This window comes from Monodelphis domestica, chromosome 2, assembly GCF_027887165.1.
Source record: "Monodelphis domestica isolate mMonDom1 chromosome 2, mMonDom1.pri, whole genome shotgun sequence".
NCBI classification, from domain to species: Eukaryota; Metazoa; Chordata; class Mammalia; order Didelphimorphia; family Didelphidae; genus Monodelphis; species Monodelphis domestica.
This window is the reverse complement of record NC_077228.1, coordinates 438,789,787-438,812,054: the sequence shown is the minus strand read 5'-3', so window position 1 is coordinate 438,812,054 and position 22,268 is coordinate 438,789,787. Positions and strand designations below refer to the sequence as shown.

Below are 22,268 nucleotides of genomic sequence, written 5' to 3'. Positions count from 1 at the left end.
GAATATGAACACATTCATTTAACAAGGTACACACTTAGTGTAAGGGTGGGAGAGCTAAGCTGGAATGAACACATGCCAAGAATTTTCAGCCACGTGAGAGAAAACACAAAGCAGGTCTAACTTTCAAGGAGGTAAAGCAGGTTTCAGAGAACAAGGAGAGAGAGTATTTCGGGGCCAACCAGCAAGCTTCCTGAGGCTTTCCTCATCCCATTGAAGGATATACTGAATATTTCTAAAGTTAGTGGCTAGTTCTGTTTTAAACTAAAAATGATCCCAGCTCCATATTATTAAGAGTTTATTGATTCAGAGATGACTGGCCAGTACAACAATTTGGGAACAGCTAACTAACTCATCCTGCTAAGAAGTAGGTGACCTTTAAAGGTACTTTCCAATCTCTGTTTCTTTTTCTTCACTGAGGGAGTCGGTGGGCATGCTTTTGTAATTTTCAGAATCTTTTACAATTGGCTTTGTTGCCTTGTACATCCTTAAAGAAACCAGAACAGTATTCAAGAACACCCATCACAGTGCTTAACAAGATTTAATGTACATTTATTCTTAACATGTGGAACATATAAAGATTTTATACTGAATAAATGATATTCATTAAGCCAGAGGAAAAGGAGGAATTTACATCAAGTTTTTTTTTCTTTTTTCTTTTTTAACTACATTATCTTGAAATACAAATGCGGATTTTCATCACTGAAAAATCTTTGAAGTTGTGTTTCTTCCTTTTTTTCCTGTATATTTCTTTTTTTTTCCTGTACTGGTAACCATTTTCTAAATCAATCCATACGCAACCATTTCCACACCTTGATTCATGAAGCAAATTGTGATCGGCTGCTCTCCCGAAATAGAGCATGACTTTATACATACAGAAACTTGTACATTACCCTCGGTTTTTTTTTGTTTTTTGTGTTTTTGTGTTTTTGTGTTTTTTGTTTTTTTGGAGATATGGCCCTAATGAAAAAAAAAACATATAAAATAAAAATAAAAAATTATTTAAATCTACCATCACTTTGTAGTTACCACATCATGAAAAAGAAACTAAAAACTTTGTACTAAAAAAAAAAGAAAATGAAAACAAAAAGAAAAAAAATGAGGGTATGTTCAATGTACAACTTCTATATACATCACGGCCCTTAGGCAGTAAAAAAAATATTTAAAAAATGATTAAAGGAATTGTGAAGAACTGTCATTGTGGAAGGTCAAACAATAGATAGATAGCAGACATGACAGTAGTGGTGAGGAAGCAATTTACGTTGATCGTCATCAGGTATGTGTTTTCAATCTTAACTTTAAAAAAACAAACAAACAATTGTTTTTGCCCCTAGCCTAATGTAACCATTCTCCTGTGGAGAAACCGATATCATTTCATAGTTTGACTACTGACTGACACACCTCCTTGATCCCTATACCTACATCACTAGAAGTGTCTATTGCACAGAGGTTTGGGTGATGGGATACAGGTATTTTTTTCTTTTCTGAAAAAAAAAATAAGACACACAGGAACTTGGTATGTTGCTTTTCACCTTTTTGTTTCAAATTGGCGACGTTTTCCTGTCATATAATGTTTTGCCACAACTTTTTTGTTTAAGTCACTAATTTGCTTCCCCAAAAAAATATGCAGTACAAACATGGAAAAGAACACTGAAATCTATGAAAACAAAAAGTGACCTTTTGAACGGACTAGACAGCAACTTTGGTTAAAAAAAAAATAAAAGGATGTACTTATACACAGACAGCAAATATTAATTTTGTAACTGTTCAAATTAATTTCTTTAATTCCCAATTGGTAAATAGTGAATGGGGCAGAGGAGCAAAGATTTTCTTTTCCTTCTTTCTACGCTGGATGAACAAGAACAGAAAATAGCCAGTTATAGGGGACCCTCTAATCTTCACCCACACATGCTTGGCTTCTCACGTATGTCATAACTGCCCAATCTGAAAGAGTACATCACAGATGACAGAGGCAACCAGAGAGTTCAGGACAGCTGATATTGAGATATCCAGCAAACGGCCCTCGTGCAAAAGGAACTCTGAGCGGTTCTCATCTACTCTGGCCATGGCCAGCAAGGCCTTGGCCGCCCTGCACATCATGTCTACGCTAGGTGGTTCCAGAGGTGGAGGTTGCATGTGCATAAGGTTATGCTGGCTCTGCTGGTACTGGGCCATCGTGACCCCATCCTCTAGGAAGCTTATCAAGTTTCCGATGCTTCCTTTCTGCACAGCTATCGCCCTGGCGGCTAACGCGTCGCCTTGGGCAAGGTTCGATAAGAGCGCCATGGACATTTCTCGGCAGACCGGGTTTTTGCGGTCTCCCACGTACCTAACTAAAGTAGCGTAGAGTTTCTCCTGACGGCTAAAAGGAGGGGTGGCCAAGATAAGGTCCACGTTGTTGTCCTGGATGCTGAGCTTACACAGGGTCTCCAGGACGAGTCTTTGAGGCGACAGCACTGAGTTGGGTCCCACTGTGGGAAAGGGATCCTGCGCCTCGGCGGATGGGCACACCATCCAGTGTAGCAAGCCATCCAAAATTGGCAAGCAGATGCTTTCTGTGTAAGCAGACAAGTCTAGCTGCCCAGAAATGTTGGCTAATGTGACCAATGTATTATCCCTTAAGACCTCGAGACAGTCCCACCACCACTCATCCTTGCTGCAGGTCACCCCCTTGTCCTCTTCGTCTTCTTTCTCGTACGTCTGAGGGGCCCGTTTTCTCTCGGGATGTTCGTGGTGAAGAAGAATCAGCTTCCCCAGGATCAGCACCAGGCCTGGATGTTTGGACATTTCGGCGTCATTGCCAGGCACAAAAGACAAGCTACGGACGATATTTGACACACAGATGCAGCGCTTGGCCAAAGAGTCCTGCCAGTGGGCGATGGTGCATAGTGGAGTCTCGTCTCGGCTCCTTGGCTCGTCCTCCAGCAGTTTAATATTCCGGTGGCTTTTGGCTTCGTGGATGCCAAAGGGAAACTTACTGCTTTCGGGCTGGGTGCTAGGGTTCGCGTCTTCGGGCAGCGCTCCCGGCCAAGCGGACAAGACGTCGTCGATGGTCGCTATGATGCTTTTCTCCGGGGGCTCCTCGAAGTCGCTTCTTCCTTCTGAGTCTTTCTTTTTGCCCAGGGAGCTGAGGGCAGGAGGTGCCCGCCGACGGGGAGGAATTTCCATCTTGCTCTCAAAATGAGTCTGGATATGCTCCGTGGTGTCACCTCCCCCCAGCTGCCAGTGGAGAAGCCCGCTGTTGAATTCCTGAACACGGCCTAGTTTGTCAGATCGGTCGACCACAAACAGATTATTCTTCTTTACTATCTTTATTGGCAGTTTGTCAAATTTACTGGCCTGCTTCGGCCTCTCTTTCGGATCGACGCTGGCATCGGGAGAAGCGAAAGCCGTGCTCTTGTCTTCTGCGCCACCTGTCTTTTCCTCTTCTTCCTCCTCTTCCTCCTCCTCATCTTCCTCGTCATAATAATCGATACATTCAGCTTCGTCTTCTTCTTCTTTCCCAGAGTCATCTGCCAAAGACTGGCTGTCCTCTTTCTTATTTGTGTTGTGATCAAGTGCTTTTTGACTGGGATCCCCCACTTCATATTCCATTAGAATTCCAAAAATGTCAATCAGGCATTTTCTAAAGTACTCTACTAAAAGCTCAAGAAATCCAGATAACTGAGGAGAGAAAGGAGAAAAAACAGGAAATGTTGTCATAACATCCAATTATAACTGAAAGGAAGGATACTTTCAAAGGCAATAAATTCACATTTATGACAATATCTCTGCACACGCCACAATTTATGGATTACCCAGCCAGGAGTGATCAAGTGTTTTCCCTAGGAGAACTAACTTCCTCATCCTTGTTATTTCTTAAGTGAATCTTTATCTTGTTCTTTAATTATTGCTTACCTTCACAAACTACCCACATGATAACTTTGTTTCCTTTATATCTCAAAGGGGGAGTGTTTTGCATTCTCTGTCTCTCTCTTAAATTCACAAACAGCCCTTTTTGGGCTGGAAGGAAGGAAATTATTGGAAGGAAAAGGCTTGGATTTCATAGACTCACTTGCTTAAAGTGCTTTCTTCACTTCCATTACTTAGGTGAGTGGTTTTTTTTATTTTAATAGCTATTATGATCATTTTATGATTATTACTTTGCTTCAAGTATCATAAGTTACCCTATTATGTGGCCTTAAATTTTTCTTTTTAAGAATAGATGATTAGGGCAGGTAGGTGGGTTGGCAGATAGAGGGCCAGGCCTGGAGACAGGATATCCTGGATTCAAATCTGGGGGTCTCAGATACTTCTTAGCTGTGTGATCCCTAGGCAAGTCACTTAACCCCAATTGCTTAGTCCTTACTGCTCTTCTGCCTTGGGATCGCTACTGAATATCAATCCTAAGACAAAAATTAAGGGTTTTAAAAAGTACATAAATCTTGGCAAAATTGCTTCTCAATGCTGAAAAATTGAAACTAATACAGGTTAATGCTAAATGAACTAGTCTTCCCATTTCAGTCACTCATATTCAACTTCAGCTGGTAGAAGCAAAAGTTACCACCTGAGAAATACTGCCATATGATTTTGAACCAAAAATATTACCTTTAGCAATATGACAAAAAGTTCTCATTGGCAAAAATTGTTACAGAAATGATCCATGTCCTGGCCCCTTAGACTTCATCTTTTAAAATTAAGGTTGAAAGCCTTAACGTTGAGAAGAAGCAACAGGCACTGTATTGCCTAGGTTTTTAAGTGGCCAGCATAGAACATTTTTGAGAAAGTAAGGTTTTTTTTATTTTTTTTTAACTCAAACTTTATTTTGGGATAAAAATGGGGTTACTGATGGAACAATTGGGGTTATGAAAAGAGAGAATCAGCAGTTCACACACTATAAGCATGACATTTAATTATTTTAGTAAAGACAGAGTATAATTTTATTTTTTCATACTTATCTACAGAAGAGATTTCATGTAATTTTCTTTTTTTTTTTAAACCCTTACCTTCCATCTCGGAGTCAATACTGTGTATTGGCTCCAAGGCAGAAGAGTGGTAAGGGCTAGGCAATGGGGGTCAAGTGACTTGCCCAGGGTCACACAGCTGGGAAGTGTCTGAGGTCAGTTTTTGAACCTAGGACCTCCCGTCTCTAGGACTGGCTCTCAATCCACTGAGCTACCCAGCTGCCCCCATTTCATGTAATTTTTACACTGTTTTACTGGTAGAGAAAACAGTTTAGTTTTAGTCAGTGCCTGGGGTGATATAAGGAAAAGGAAATGAGATATTTCATTTACTACTTTAACTAGGGAATTAAATAAAAAGGTTTATCCACGAATTCAGGATTAGTGTCTCATTTCAGCTGTCAAAGAATCACAGGATCTCAGTTTGCTGAATCTCAGGAGTTACCTAATCCAACTCATAATAGACCTTCTACAACACTACAAACAAATGCAGTGGTCAGTCAGCTTTTTCTTGAAAACCTTGAATCAGGGCAAATTGCCACCTATCAAAGTAGCTCATTCCTCTTCTGGAGTTTGAATTTGTGTAGGCAGTTAGTTTTTCTTATCTGGAGCCTAAATATACCTACCTGAAGTTTCTACCAACCCTCTCTATGTATGAAATCTGGGGACAAGCAGAACAACTTCTTTTTATGTACAAGAGCCCCTCAAATATTTGAAGAAAACTATGTTTCTCCCAACCCCTTCTAGGGTTAGTTTTGTTTTTTCCCCCCATTTCCTTCAAATTCTATTGTATGTCATGATTTCATATGGGGCAGTTATCCTTAGCAAGCAGCAAAATCAATTCATCTTGGGGTTGTATTTTAGGGAAGGGATGGGAGCGAGTTGTTTCTAAAATGAACTTTAAAAATTAAGTAGTAGAATATACTATAGATTCTTTTTAGGTTCAGGTCACTGATACTTTTTCTTCCCTCCTTGGTTCCTTTTTTCCTTCCTCTTTCCCCTCTGTTCTTCCTTTCTCCATGAAGGACAGTTTTAAGTCAAAATTCTATTTCCCATTTCAATCTATGACATTGGCAAAAACTTCTTTTTGTGATTGATGTCCATCCACTGGCTAGTGTTATCAACATAAGAAAATTAGTGGATTATGTCTGAATGGACACTTTTGTTCTCAGCTCAATAGTTTTGTTTAAAAACCTCCCAAGTATTAGCTTTGGTGGAAAAAGCCTAAATACAAGTACAGTTAATCACTCTGGCAGGACAAACACAAGAAAATGTGTTAATAGCCTTTACTGAAGGAAGCACTTATAGTTAAATAAACAAACTATTAGGCTGAAAACGGAAATGTCAACACAGACATAGTTTGCTAATTTACTGTTAATTATTGAATATTAACCATAATACCAAAAGGTCAGGGTGAGAATTATAAGAAACATGTATAATCTGAAGAGAATGAGATTTGTCTCTATCCTAGGTCAGGTTAGTATTTTAGGGATTGCTATTTTATACGGCCCCCAGAAATGGTGGCTTGTGACAAGTAAGGTGTTTGAATGCCAGCCATGCTAGCAATAATTAACCTTGTCGTCAGTGCCAGCACTATGTATTAGTGAAACCTTCCAGGAGTCTCATTTAACCCTTTTTTGGGTGAAGGGACTATTTCTCTTACCTGAGAGAGATTGAAAGTAGCCACAGTGCTGTCATCATAGAGGAGGATATTAATCGTGTCCAAAGCCCAGGTACTTTCAGCCAAGAGGCCCGATTTAAGGGACATCATCACACGCCATGCCTCAGGAGTTACTGGAAAAAGTATAAAATGAACATCAATGATTTGTGAAGGTCTAGAGACTAAATGAGCCGAGGAACAAGAAATGCAAAATGAAGAGACACACTACTGCAGCCAGACTGCTAGCAACATGGACTTTCCATGCCACAACCAAGACTAGAAGTTTTCAGGTTCAAAACTGGGCTGTGCTAAGCTAGAGATTCATTTATAGCTCAAATGTGATTTTTTGTAGGCTGAATATGGGCAATAAGTAAATAATGTCCCTTTATTCTACTCTTTTTGGTTGTTGTTGGTGGAGTGTGGAACAGGTCTCACTCTCTTTCTCTCTGTCTTATAGAATGGGAAGCTAAAGAAGAAAAGCATGTTGGGGGACTCGTGATTTTTTGCAGGGCTTCCTAAACAGAAAAACAGAGGTTGCAACAAATCAGACTAATTATACATAACTTAATGAGGTACGGGGCAGCTAGGCAGCACAGTGGAGATAGTGCTGGCCTTGGAGCTAGAAAGACCTGGGTTCCAAAATGTGGCCTCAGACTTGTTCTTGGGCAAACTACTTAACTCTGTTTTCCTCATTTATAAGACGAACTGGAGAAGGAAATGACAAACTGTTCTAGTATCTTTGCCAAGAAAACCCCAAAAAGGGGTGAAGAAGAGTTGTATAGGATTGAAGATGAATAAATAACAGTAATAATACTTGTTATTATATATGTATTATGTATAAAAGTAGAAATATATATTATTCATAAAAATAATATAAACATATTCATACATAACGGAAATACATGAATAATATATAATAAAAATGAAAATAAAAATATATAAATAAAAAATATTATACCTATATTGTATATAAATAACAATAAATATATGAAACTGCTCACAATGGTTTTAAAGTCATTCGTTGTTGAGGGGCAAGAAAAGAAGATGTGAGACATTAAACCTAAAGGGATTGGTGTGGCAAAGTGTCACCAGGTATAAGGCAATATTGATTCTTACAGTGAGGAAAATCAATCTTTAATATAAAATTTTCTCCTTTGCCTGTCACCGCATTCTAAGAAAGGTTTGTTGTTGTTGCGCAATTTAAATAAGCCAAATTATCAAGAGATTTTAGAAATATTTCTCCTCGCCATCTGTGGACACAATGGAATTCTCTGTGTTTGTGAAGTCTTAAATAAATATCAGAAAAGATAGTGTGAATTCTTAGTCATCTAAACTCTAATAAGAATTCAGAGCAACCTGAACGGGTCAGTACTAAAGTCAGAGAGCATTTTGGTGCATCCGTACGATGGGTTTTGTATGTATTATGTCAATTATTTATATTATTTTAATGAAATGTCTTCTTTTCCTTAGATTAGTTCCTAGGATGTAAATGAAGTTATGGAGTGGCTTTTCCTTTAAATGTCTAGAGTTTTTTTCCCAAGTTTTAATAAGCTATTTGATATCATTGTTAAGTAGGTGTTACCCTAATACATTTTAAGTAACTTGCCTAAGGTCACCTAGTAGTTAAGTAAAAATGCAGAGTCAATAATTCAGTTCCTGACTTGCAGCCTGGTGCTCTAATCACCAAAGCACAAGTCATTCAGCAATTAAAATGCTATTTTCAGGTTCCCTTCAGTGTTTCCTCAATTCAGGTTGGCTCTCCCCATTAACTCCCCCAGCAATTCCTTCTGTAAAACAATGCTCCGGTCCACAAAAGGATAGGAAGCTTTCTCCTCAAAACTAGCTGAAATTCCAACAGAAACTGGGATTCAATGGGGAAGAAGACCTTTGCCGTGCACACGTACCGATATCTTTTGAGGTAATCTTTCGTCTTTGTTTCAAGACGGGTTGGGATGCTTCTACAGAGCCTGGCGGGAAAGTGATCTCTCTTCGGATGGGGGGTGGCTGGGGGGGCGGCCCCGTGACCTGGGATGCCGGGACGCTGGGGATCACCTTCTGCATCTTCATGGAGGGCAGGAAGGGAGATTTGCTCGGAGACATGCGGTTCTCTAGGGAGCGCTGGAACGATGCTGGGCTCGGGGCCCTGGAGATGTGGTTTGGCATCGATGGTGGCGTCTGGTAGGATGACTGGGGAGGGCGCGTGATGGGCTGCATGGAGGCTGAAGAGGACATGTAAGGCTGCCGTTGGTTGACGTGAGAAGGCCACTGGCTCTCGTGGTTTATCCTCTGATCAGGGACCATCATTTCGTCGGAGCGGTTCATTCCTGGATACGGGGGAGCCTGCCCGGGGCCTCCGGGACCTTGCCTGTTCTGGTACGGATAAGGCATATCGTTGCGCGTCGGCCACATGTTCTGCTGAGGACCCTCGCTCGACGACGACGGCATGGGGCCGCCGATCATTTGCGGAGGGAGGCCGTGTTGTTGCATTTGCCCCGGGCCCTGCATGCGCTCTCGGTTGTAAGGGTAGGGATACTGTCCCTGGATGGGCCTCCTGTCTGGGCCGGAGTAAGTAGTGCCGTACTGGTTATACATTTCTTGCTGCTGGCTGCCATACTGAACGTTGTACATGTCTCCCTCGTGGCGTTTTGCTGGGGGCCCGTACATGCCATCCATGTGACGTTTGTAGTTCTGAAATGAATTTTAAATAAATTATAAAAATGTGCTCTTAGGGCAGCAATCTCACCCATCTACTTTTAAATTATGCAATAAAGATAAAATCTAGTAGAAAATTTACTTAAAAGAGCAAACGGCTCTTCTAAATAATGAGAAATGGCCACTTATGGTTTCTTTTTTTCAGTACTAATAGTATCCTTGAGGAAGAAATTTTCATTAGGTATTTTAAATAATAAAACCAATATTAATATCTGTTATTTATATGGCATTTTAAGGTTTTAGATGTTTAAAACTTTCATGGAAATTAACAAAATGAAAATGTGTTCCTTTTAACTAGACTTTTCCAGGATAACCAATTAACCTCAAAAATCTGAGGACATTATGTGTAGGAGAATGTTGTTTGGAGAATGAATTTGGATTATGGATTGCAGTTATGATAGCTGACATTTGTAGACAATGTACCGTGGCATTTGAAAAGTGCTGTATATTCATGCATCAAGGGGGAGGACAAGTCCGTCCATAAATCCATCCATCCATTTTCTCCCTTTCCCTCTCTCTCTTTATCAATATTGGTCTCAAGACTGAAGAGTAGTAAGGGCTAGGCAATGGGGTTTAAATGACTTACCCAGGATCACACAGCGAGGAAGTGTCTGAGGCCAGATTTGAACCTAGGACCTCCTGTCTCTAGGCCTGGCTCTCGATCCACTGAGCCACTCAGCTGCCCCCGGGGAGGACAAGTCTTGAGGAGTCCCATACTAAAATAAATTCTCTAGCCCATTCTGTCCATTCTAGGCTAGACTTCCTTTTACATGTGGCTTTAGGTAACTTCTCAAGGTATGCTAAAGTTATCCAGCATGAACATTCCTATAACTACTCTAGTGGGGCAGAACATCTTTGGTGCCATCCAAGTCTGTAACACAATCTGCAATTTAATCCTGAATTGGCTTTAGCTTCTAGGGGGCAGGATTAGGAATATAGCCCTTGGTCCACTCTTCCCTCTAATGCATTCCCTTGGTCATCCTAAAACCTAGGATAGCTTAATATCCTCCTAAAGTGATTTTTCATCAAGGTTATGGATTGCCAGAGTATTCACAATTGTTGATCTCCTTTTATTCTGGAAATCTAGTTAAGTTTAATTAGTTCAGTAATGAATCACCCTGTCATATATATTTGCTCATTATTACGTTAAGAAAAACCTTCTAATTTGCTAAAAACTTTCCTAAGAAATTGGTATCCTGTAAGTATGAAAAAATCATACCATGAGGTGCACATCCCTTCACCATTATTTTTAACTAGCCAAGCAGAAATACTACAAAATTAAAATAAATGGGAACTAACTACTTATTTTCATTCTTGTTTAGGGCTACTACATGGATCCAAACCTAAGTTAGATAACTCAAGGAATCATTAAAAAAATAAAAGAAATGAACTACCTTCTAAAGACATTAGCATTTATTATTTTAAACCTGACACTAAAATTTCATTCAGCATACAGGAAGAATAGTTTCTGTCTTATATTCTGAAGTAGACATGAAAGACACAAATTTAGACACACATTCAAAATACTCTTGTTAAAAATATTTTATGTGTCAGAGGTGTTTTAAAGCACTTCATGATCTTATCTATATTACTTATTTTTGAGATTTCAGAATCTCTGCTATGTCTTATGGTGCTGAATATCAAACATAAGCCTAATCCTTAAAGAGACGGACAGAGATTTTTAAATATTTTGTAAAATTTTGTAACCTAATCTCGTGAAATATTAATACAAATTAAATGAATCAAGCTTCAACCCTGAGGAAAACCAGTTTTGTAAAGGGGGAGAAAGAATGATTTCCACACCTCCTTTCTGCCTTACCGGTTGCTGTGGATATATTCCAGGCTGGTGTCCTCCATAGGGTGGCTGTCCTGAGGGAGGCCCTTGTCCAGGATACTGCTGTCCATAAGGCTCATGCCTACAATGATGTAATTCAAAGAAGACCATCAACTACTAGAGAAGCTTCAGGTCCAGGAGAGTCCAGCTTTGGATGCTCTGAAGCCCAAACTTGCATTCTTTTAAAGGTGCCATTTGATTTCCATACAAAAGCCCTTAGGAACAGCGACCCTTTATTTTTTAGTAGAAGGGTTGGGAACAGCCGTCTCAGGTAATGATGCCAAACTCTTGGCATGGCTGCTGCTTAATAGGTGTCACAGGAATACTGGTTGGACGAGCAACTACCTTACATGACGCTTGTCAAATTCCTTGGCCTTTGAGCTGATGCTCCGCCTACTACATGAATGGATTTGCTACAACAAGGAGTTGTTCTACAAGAATTGGGCTTGCAACATCCTTAAATGAAGGTAGGAGTAAGAAACAGGGATCCAGGAAATAGAGACACATGCTTGTGTGTGTGCATACATGTATATATGCACACGTAGACACATCCAGGAAATAGGCACATATATTTATGCATGCATGTCTTATATACGTGTGTGTGTGTGTTGAACCACAAGAGTAAACACAAAGACTCATGGAAAGCTTCTACTACCTCCATCAAGGCAATAAGCTCCTATTTTTTTAATAATATTTTTTAAAATTATTCCAAATGTCATGGAATTGACTGTAGTATTCCTTCCACTTGTAATGTAAAGATGAATCATTCCATTACTCAAAAATATCATGAATGAAGCCTCCAATTTGGTTTACAAATCTTAATGTTTACTCAGAAATCCAAGATGAAGGCACAGGAGAAATGTGGTAGTAAGAAAGGAGTAGAAAAGGGATAGGGACAGGACCTGTGATTTTATTAATATAGAAGTCCCAGAGGAGGAAAGCTTCACTGCCAGTGCAGCTTGGCATCCTCTTTGAACTGGTGGGCTTGAAGAGTTGCCTAGAGCACATCCAGATTAAGTGGCTTGTCTCAGATCTCACAGCCACATTTATCTGGATTCCATTTAAATCGATAAGCCTATATCAAACACCTAGAACGTCTCAGAGGAGCAGTTAGGTTCAGAAGTAAATAGTGCTGGGCCTAGCTAGAGTCAGGAAATCTCATTTTCCTGAGTTAAAATCCAGTCTCAGACACTTAATAGTTGTGTGACCTTGACTCGGTTTGCCTCAGTTTCCTCATCTGTAAAATGAGTCAAAGAAGAAAATGGCAAACTACTTCAGTATCTCTGTCAAGAAAACCCCAAATGGGGTCACAAAGAATTGGACTTGGATATAACACCTGAACATCATCATCTTAGGCACAGGGGATATAGATACCAAAAAAATTAGTCCCAGTTCTCAAGGAGCTTATATTTTCAATCAGTCTGGATCTGAAATAGTCAGGCTGTTTCAAGATTGGGTGATGGGTAGTGGGAGTGGGGGGTGTTAAGGGGATATTTCCAGAAGTAAGGGATAAAGAAAAACAATAGGATATAATTCTAGAAAGGAAATCTATTACTATGAGTTAAGTATGTAAACACTCCAAACCAAATGGTAGAAGTCTATAGCCTGACTTTTAAAAACTAGGCCAGATAAAACACTTGAAAAACAGGAAATAGGGAAAAAAATACTTGCTTCAGAAAAGCTATGGTATGGAATTCTAGAAGTATCTTTTCACTTTTGAAAGATGATGGAAAAAAAAGAGGGCAGCAGTTTCCCCTAAACCTACCTGTTTCACCCATAATTCCCAAACAAACCAAAGCAAAATCCAACACTGGATACTAGTTGCTTGTACTTATTAGAACTGTAATGGTTATCTAATTAATAGAGAGGCTACAGAGAAATTATCATCCTCATCTGCTGCCAACGATGATAATTAGGAGAAGACATGGCTAGGGTCACTGTTAGAAGGCACTGTATCTCTATTGCTTTGAGCAGGTGGTCCCCTGCTGCCTTTTCAGGACCAGGCTATAATCTGACCTATTAAAAAATGAGAGACGGGCTCTTATAAGACTTTTAATTCCAAGGAAAAAAATCCTTTACCTGACTGTAGCATTTCGCAGATATGCCATGGTCTTAATAGTGCTTTTTTGCCCTCTTGATACAACGCCTGCCCCCCACCTTGCCTCCCCCATACCCACCCCTCCCCCTCATGTTCATGTTGGGAAAAACTCTTCAGCTCTGTTAGGGAGGAATGGAATTTATTAACTAGGAGAGGCAATTTTCAGAAAAAGAGATATAACCCCAAATCTAAATAATATGGCCTTCACAAAGAGAACTTTTCTATTGTAGGCTAGAAATTAATCTACATGGGGACTTAATTCCCAATGTAGTTTTCTCAATAGTTCAATTATTAACTCTTTTTACATTTACTTTATGCAAAAATATTTTTCCTGATATTTTTATCTTTCAGGTAAAATTTGTTTCCTTTCCTTCTGTAAATATAAAAACAAACTTAGACAGGTATAATAGCTTTGTTTCTTATGATCATATAAGAAGAACCACTTCTCTTTTTCAAAGGTACTACTAAGGAAGAGAAGCCTATGCTCTTAGGCTCCTATCTGGACTTTTTATTTTAAATGGGAATTTCTGTTAAACAGGAAGTAGAAAGCCACAGCAAGTCCACTTTGAAAGATTTTTTAAATGACTCCTGTGCGTTCATTCTCAGTGTAGTTTTCTCAACACATAGGCACATCCCAAAACTATCTCAGAAAAGGGAGATGAGATATGGGGGATATAGGAGATGGAGAGAGAGAGACAGAAACAGAAAATTAAAGTTGAAGAATTCTTACTTCAGTTCACATAAACATGAATTTTTGCAAACCATAGTAATAAACTTCAGTTATTACAATAAATGAAAACATTTTGATAGTTTTGAAATGAAATGATAGTTTTGAGAAATATGTTTTTTTTTCCCAACTAGTAAATACTGAGCATTTGGAGAGAAGATTTCTAACACATTCAGGTCAAGTGAAGCATATTTTTATAACTTGGGTGGTTTTGCATTTTCATCTAAATAAATAGACTTGCATTTTCAAGACTGGAATGAGGGTTCTGTGGTGCCCAGAAACACAGGAGTCAGATGGAACAAGGCAGCTATCTTACACACCCACTTGTTGATCAACAGAAGCTGAAGGACTAGGCACTCCCCACTTCATTAGTTTCCATAGAAACTGAAAACAGTAATTATTAGTGGCTCAGCCCTCTTAAGAAGTGTATTAACTGAACTATTCTTCTCTCCTCCATGTGTATGGAAAAAAGAGGATCACGATTACAACATTCTATGCCTTCACCTTAGGAAAAACAAACTAAAACAAAACTTACCTTCTGTCATAACTGGCTCCATAGGGAAACTGTTGCCGCTGGCTCATGCCCATGTTAGACATTGCTCCAGTTGGGGCTTGGTTATACATATCTTGCATCCCACTATTAGGTATTTGTCCTGGGGTCATGAAGGGTTCGTTGCTTCCAGACACTGCAGTATTTTAAAGGAATAATCATTAAAGGAAAGAACTGAAAACCAAGCACTGACACAGAAGTTTCAATATAAATTTGCACCATCTTTATCAATTAGTTTATGTGAAATACTGTCTAGGACCCTAATAATTCCAGATGAACCAGCCTAACAATAGTTAACTTGTATCTAGCCAAAATCAAGGAATATTCATGAGAAATCAAAGGAAGGAATTTGGGGTACCATTACATTTCAAGTTAAAAATAAAATTTAGGGACTTTTTGGGTATTTAAAGAGGGAAGAGTTCATTTTGCCAGCAAAATTACATCTCTAAAATGAGGGGGTTGGAGTAGAGGTCTCTTAAATTCCTTGATCTGTGAACCCCTGAAACCATGTACATTCTCTCTCTTGAACCTGAAAATAGGATAACATCATTTTACAGATAAGTGAAAACTGAGGTTGAGAGTGGTCAAGATACATGTTTACGTTTACTCAGTTGGAGTCACAACATCAACCCTAAGAACCCAAGGCTTCTGATTTCAGGATCAGGCTTTTTCCTTTGATAACCCAATGCCTCATTTATTTGCAAGTAAGACAATAAATAGAGTTTCTGGTAATAACTTATCACCATAGCTCAGCAAATTCACTAGTATAATAAAACTGACATGGAAAAGAAGAGGGAGAAAGAGAATTTTCAGTTCATTTGAGTCAAGAATATGGTCATAAGAAAACACCTACATTTCTATTGTGTGTGTGTATAAATGTTATTTTAATTTTTCCCAATTATTTAAATGTTGTGAATTTACAGAAGGACAAAAAAATGCAGAAAGAATTTGATGAAAGGAATTCATCTGAGTCACTGTGATGCTCAGTTGAAAATGACAGCATATGATATCAAAATGATACTTAAATTCTATCTAGTTCTCTCTAGGTAGATATGGGGATTGAAAATTTGCACCCATTTAAAACCTTGTAAGTAAGGTTTTTTCTCTCTAAATAATGAGAAGTGTGGGTTTTGTGAAATAAGCTACTTCTCTTCCCAACCATAGAATTATAGAATTTAGAGTTGGAAGGGAGCAAGGAAGTCACCTATTTTAACCTATACCCCAAAGGAGTCCCCACTATTCTTCAATTAACAAGTATTTAGTAATTACCAACTAAGTGCCAGGCACTGGGCTAAATAGGAAGACAAAAATAAAAATATGACTCTGGCCTCAAGGGGCTTAAACTATAGTTGGTGAGGCCTTTGAGACATTGATATTGATTTAAAATATATACAAATACAAGGTAATCCAGGAGCAGAAGGAAAGGCTAAGGGAATCTGGAAGGGCCTCATGTAGAAGGTGGTGTTGGAGTTTAGTTTTGAAGGAAAGTAAGATTTCTAAGTGGCAGAGGTAAGGCCTGTGGGATGGCTTGTGCAAAGACATGATAACAGAAAGTGAGGAAGAGTGAGAATTTCAATTTGGTTTGGACCACAATATGTAAACTGAAGTACATGACAAGGTTGGAAAGAGTTTGGAGTCAGAACAGGAAATGTTTTTTTAAACGCCAAGTAAATGAGTTTGTATTAATCTTCAAGGTTAATAGGGAGCTATTGGAATTTATAAAGAGAAATACAGCTGTATTTTCACCTTATATAAGGGAGCAGAAGATAAAAGATGTGACTGATTTTGGAAAATCAAATCCTACAATCTTACTGATTTACATTTTGATTTCGGAGATGCTTCATCATCATTTCTGATTGGTTAGGTAGTGACACCTAACACTTAAAAAGTACTTTGTCATCCTGTTCTTCAGACCTGATATGAAACATTTCATGATGAAGGAATATTTAAATGCATGAAAGAAGGTATCATTTAAAAAAGCACGAAAAACTAGCTATTCTCAATTTTTTTCTGCCTAAAAGAAAAAAAGGGACAAATTTTCTTCCTTCAAGCTAGGAGAGGGCCACAGAACATGATGACTGCCCTTCCTCTGGAAGCCTCTTTCTTACATAGAAGCCAGAGAGGTACAGTGAATGTGATGCCCATCCTTTCTGTGATGTTCACTCTATGGTGGAAATTGATGCATAAATAGTATGTGTGTGTGTGGCACATATAAATGTGATTTAAAAACCATAGAAGTGTTTTATATGTGTATATAATACATATGTGCATATATTTATACAATTATATCATATAAATCCTTTACACACATAACATTTTATGTGTATATAGAAAACATTTAGATAGATAAATGAAGCGTATGTTTGCATGTGTGTATTTTAAATGAACATAGTTCCTCTGGAGAGAAGATGTGTGACAGGAAGATGAAGGCTGTGGACACACCAATGCAGGTGACATTAAGTATATACCTTTTCTCATTCCACCAAAAGGGTCCTTGTTAGGTTCATAGGGCATCCTTCCCATCATGTCTGGAATGTTCATGCCCTGCTGGTATGGTGCATTTGGTGTCATAGAGTTCCGTTTGGTGAATGAGGAATCACTCACATCCGAGAAGGGGTCATGCACGCTGACTGCGCTGTTCCTAGACAGAGGGAGGAAATGAAAATTCAATGACACGGTTGGAATTTATCCCTACAAAGCACTCCAGTGAATCAGTACACAATGAACTTTATTTTTAGATCTGGAAAGAAAACATTCTTCAAAATAGCCTATAGGAATGCATCTTGTAGTTATCAAGCTTCCAAGAATCTCTAAGGGAATGCCATACACACTGTTAATTTTTCTTCTCTATAGAGGATGCTCAAGGAAAGTCAGTAATGAATTATGAATAGCTTCATTATAAACAACAGTACAATAAGGGAAATGAGAGAGAGCTTCTTGTGCGCCTTTACTGACCTGCCGCCCGGCATTGGTGTCATCTGTCCGTGAGGGGTAGAGGCTGGTGTGGGAGGCTTCAGATCGCCTGGAACTTCTGCCATGGAGTTACTACCAGTTGACTGGGGGGTCTGTGGACCTTGTAAGGATCCTGAATTAGCTGATGATGGCAACAAGATGAAAGCAAAAGAAGGGAAGGCGAGAGATGATCAAATGGGATAAAACCCCACAAAAACCAGCAATGAAATGAGTTTGTAACGAGTCTAATGACATTTCAGTACCTTTTCAACCTCTAGGATTAGTACTAAAAGCTTAGTCATTTCCCCTTTGAATGCTATATAGAGAGGTAAAAGATGTTACTTTAATCTCCAAACAATGAAATGATGACTGGAACAAAGACTCTATCTTGAGACTAGGTTCTCAAAGCTGAAAAGGGAGTCTTGGGGAAAAAAAATAACTTTCCCCCATTTCTCTACTCCCCAAACTGAAACAAGTAGAAATAGGTTGGGTCACTAATAAAGTAAAACATCGTACACCAATTTTGTTCCCTTTTACACAAAGATCCATATTTTACTTTAAGGAACTCCCTGTAAGAACATACTGTAAGTCAATGAAAGAGTCAGGAACTCAAATGAAAACCATGACTTCTACTCAGAAATCTTCAGCAGCATTCAGACTTATCCCTATCCCACCAAAAACTAGTCATAGACTTTTAGGGCTGTGTCGCCGGGTAGGAGGGGGCCACCAAGTTTATTCAGTCACTGTGCAGCAACTATGTGCCACTGGGAACATAAAGACAACCCGGAAGATTCCAGTCAATGAATTGAGAAGTTAGTGATTAATTTTCTATCGTATTTATTAAGGGATGACTACTGGGGAGGTATAAATCAAACTTGGGAACAAGGGCAGACCTATGAAAAAAAGTAATGAAAAAAGACGGGAACTTTTCGTAACTCTGAAAGAATGGTAGCAGAAACCCTGCCGCCTTTCTAAGATGCGGCAGAGAAGAAACCTGCATTTTCAATCACTGGGAGCAAGAGCATCCCTACTACCTCGAACAACTCCTTGGAAAGAGGGTGGCTTACAGAGCCGTGTGATTTCAGAATGACCCTTATTTACAACTGTTCAAATTTACAGCTAATAAAAAAGGGAAAAATTCTTCCCCTTTGCCAGGGCCCCCCTCCCCCCACAGTCTCTTTTTCCCTTTCAGGAAAGGAAAAAAAAATGAATGCAACCTCTTGAAACTCCATTAATAGAGAAGGCTGGCATGCTCTCTAGGATCTCCCTACCTTTTGCCAGAAGCTACAAATGTATACTCTAAAGTAAACAATGGAAAGGTTATTGAAGGTTAAGTACATTCACATACTTCAGACTGAACAGCCAGACTCCACGCTGGGAAGATAATTTACACAGCATGAACCCAGTGCCCTAGTTCTGACTGGGGCTGGGGAAAGGGGGGTGGGGAAAGGGAAGGAGAGCCTGGTATGTCACAGGTCTACAGTGAATGGAGGTCAATCAGAGGCCATCTTTGTTTATAACCCAGACCCTTTTCTCATTTATCTTCCACTGAGGATTCCCTAGTTGGATCCATGACAGGTTTTGTGACATCACCTGTCAGCTAATAATAGAAATTCAGTCAGCCACCTGCCAGCAAAGATGGATGGGTTTTTGGTTACAGACTTACTAATTGAATGACTGGCTTCTTTGCCCCATCCCTGGCTCCTGCTCCCCAAGCCCGGCTTCACTGCTACCACGGCAACCTTAGGAGCCAGTCCTTGGCCCTTGCTCACCACCACTTCAGCACCAACTTTTAGATGTTTATTATCACGAGATCCCTACTGGTTCTGTAAAGACACCACCCGATGCCCCGAAAGCCCTTCTTGGGCTTCCTTACCTGTGTCTACTCATTCTACCTATTTGAAAGCAGCCATCCGAGTTTCACAGTATGAAAAAGACCCTACAGGCATTCGGCAGCAGCCAAAGCAACGCCTTTGGCTTCTGGGGTCTGAAAGGGTGGGTAAGGGCCAACTCTGTAGGCTTTACAGATTTTCAGGGGCTCACAGAATTCAGTTTTAGATCAGTGTTACATACTTCAACTTAAATATAGAAAAGAGTTAGATTCTACTTAGGGCAGGTGTGTATATAGATATATAATATATATAATTTATACATACATGCAATATATAAAAATAATATATATGAAATAGATAACCCTCTATATAACATGTAAAAATGTAACCATTCATATAACATAAAATTTATAACCATCCATATATAACATATATATAACCACCCATAACATAGAAAATATAGAATCACCCACATATAACATATATGAAATGATCACCCACATATAACACATATGAAATACCTAGCCAGCCACATATATAATACACATAAACATATATATTATACATAGGTGATTTCCACCTATGTTCAGAAGTTACCAGTATTCATAAACAAAACCACAGAATAATATTTTTGGCTATTTTAGCTTCTTTTGCAATAAAACCTATACGTATGATAAGTTCACAGAATTTACAGGAAAAGTCATGGCGTTACTCTTATCACTGAAAATAAACTAGAATAAAACAAGCTATTTAATGGCTCTAGCATTGGGGGAAAAAAATGACAGAACTCAGGTTAGGCAAGTCTAAAAGGTGGTCAGACAGCACACATTTCACTTTAGCCAAAAATTAACTTCTTGAAGTCTTTCTACCAAATGAGGTTCTGACCAAGAGAGTGTGTTCAGAACACAAGTCAATTCCCAGAATGGCAATTAGTTCATTAGAACAGTGACCAATAAAGGCCTGAGCAAAGAAAGAAAACTTCAAGGCCCAAGTCCTAGTCTTAGCACTCTCCATTAGTTTGCTGGGTGGTCCCTTGGGGAAGGTACTTTATAGTTCACTGGGGTCCTCAATTTCATCCTCCCTAGGCTGGCCTACTTCTCTCATCCTGGGTTAAAATTCCATGACATACAAATGGCCATAAATATCTATTTATTAAATGCTATTACCTAAAAATGTTTCTTGTCTAGAAAAAAAAATTACATAAATGAAAGAAACCAATGGATTTGTTAATGAGACCACCATCCTATAAGGCTGGCATTCCCCTTTGTTCTGTCAAGCAGTGTCTTGAAAGCAGCACAATTCCCAGCTCAATCCATTTAGCCTGCTTGTGCATTATGTAAGGCGCTTTTCCTCATGTGTATCGACTTAATGGTTAAGACCAGGAACCTTTATGTCTACTTCCTGTTCCAGAGGGCTTCAGCTCCATTTAGAAGCCTAAAAGGGATGGATTATCTGAAGTACACCTGCAATCCTAGCTCTTTTGTGGCGTTAAAACGATAATGTTGCCATAAACTGCAGTTTAAAAAAAAAAAGGAAAAGAGAAAGGGCTGACTGTTAAGGGAACCGGCCCTATACTTTCTGAAGCATCTATACCTCAGCGGGATTTCTTGTACTAAAGCTGATGCACACTGGGAAAGCCATTCTCCATACACAAGTGCAGACCATTCAGTGACACAAGTTCTTTCCTGGCAAATAAAACAAACCTTTAGATCTTTGCAGACATCCCCACTTTGGTCCCTATGTCCTGCTGGGTTTTTATTTTGGAAAAAATAGTTTCGGGGCTGTTCATAGGCAGCTTGTTTTACTCTGTGAACTGAATGTAATGTTGTGGAAAATTTTAAATTAGATTTTGTAGTTTTTAAGGTGTAACATGATGAATAAAGACTCAGAGACCCTAAAGGTGGGAGGAAGATCAGGGTCTGGTCAAAAAAAATCAAAAGAATGTCACTACAAATCAAGAGTGACCCTCAAGATCTCTTGATAGTTTTATCCCATCTATTACTTTAGTTGTCAGAATGGCAGCTAGAATAATTATTTGTTTGAAAAATAATTAATTGCTTTTTTTGCAAGGTGACTTTTTCTTTTTACTCTTAAAAATGTTTAAAAGATGCTTAAAGTTATGTTTAAAAGTTGCAAAGCATGAGAAATGATTGGAAAAGTATTTCACAGTGGATTTTGTAACAAAAATGGAAGAGCAGAAAACCTTTTGATAGAAGGAAATGTTTAGAAGTGGTCCAAGGGAAGAGGTAGAATAGGACAACATTTTGGAGTGACTACTCCCTTTGTATCTGGAATGCAATGCTTAATGGCCAGAAAAAAAGCCACGAAAAAAAATGCTGACATTTTTCCCAAGTTAGTTTAAAAACGTGTATTAAGGTCACACTAGATTGGTTGTCAGCTTCTTATATTTATTAACCTAGGCAAAATAAATGGCAATTTCACTGGTTTGCTGCAAAGTAGATTGTTCAAATCCGAAAGGACAACCCTCCCCCCCAAACAAAAAAACACTTAACGTTATCTTTTACTTTTTAAAATTTGCCTTTTTTAAGGAGGGTGTTTTAAGTTGATCCTATGCCCCAACTAGAATATGCTTATGTATTCAAAGTCATTTGTCAAAACCTGAGACAACAAAAGACAACAGAACACCAAACACTAAGAAAAAGAAGTTTCTAAAAGAGGAGAGACACTATTACTACTGCTGTTACTACCACAGGCTACAAGTGTGTGACTGCTGACTTGTATCATTGTAGTGCCTCTCTTCTAAAGATCTCAAATGACTTCACTTTGATCACAGGTAATGAACTGACAAAATTCTAAGGCAAAGGAGGAGACAGGTATCATTATCCTTACTTTGCAAATGAGAAAACTGAGACTGAAGTCAGAGGAGATGATCAGGGCAGATCTGTGGTAGGGTTAGGAATGATACCCAAAATGTCTGAAACCTAGGTCAAAGACTTTTCTACTTA

The 22,268-nt window shown here is 38.9% G+C and overlaps 1 protein-coding gene across 12 annotated transcripts in view; it reads right to left on the bottom strand.

The window, feature by feature from the left end:
• Positions 1-528: 528 nt before the first annotated feature.
• ARID1B (AT-rich interaction domain 1B) overlaps positions 529-22,268 on the bottom strand; it is a 557,650-nt gene continuing 535,910 nt past the window's right edge. For all 12 annotated transcript variants that reach the window (XM_056818981.1, XM_056818980.1, XM_056818986.1 and 9 more), the window contains 7 exons: positions 17,474-17,612; positions 16,987-17,159; positions 14,504-14,654; positions 11,129-11,225; positions 8,502-9,285; positions 6,601-6,731; positions 529-3,660 (listed from right to left, as the gene is read on the bottom strand). In XM_056818981.1, the coding sequence (XP_056674959.1) occupies positions 1,927-3,660; positions 6,601-6,731; positions 8,502-9,285; positions 11,129-11,225; positions 14,504-14,654; positions 16,987-17,159; positions 17,474-17,612 (3,209 nt within the window). In that variant the 3' untranslated portion in view covers positions 529-1,926. The remainder of the gene's footprint in view (positions 3,661-6,600; positions 6,732-8,501; positions 9,286-11,128; positions 11,226-14,503; positions 14,655-16,986; positions 17,160-17,473; positions 17,613-22,268) is intronic.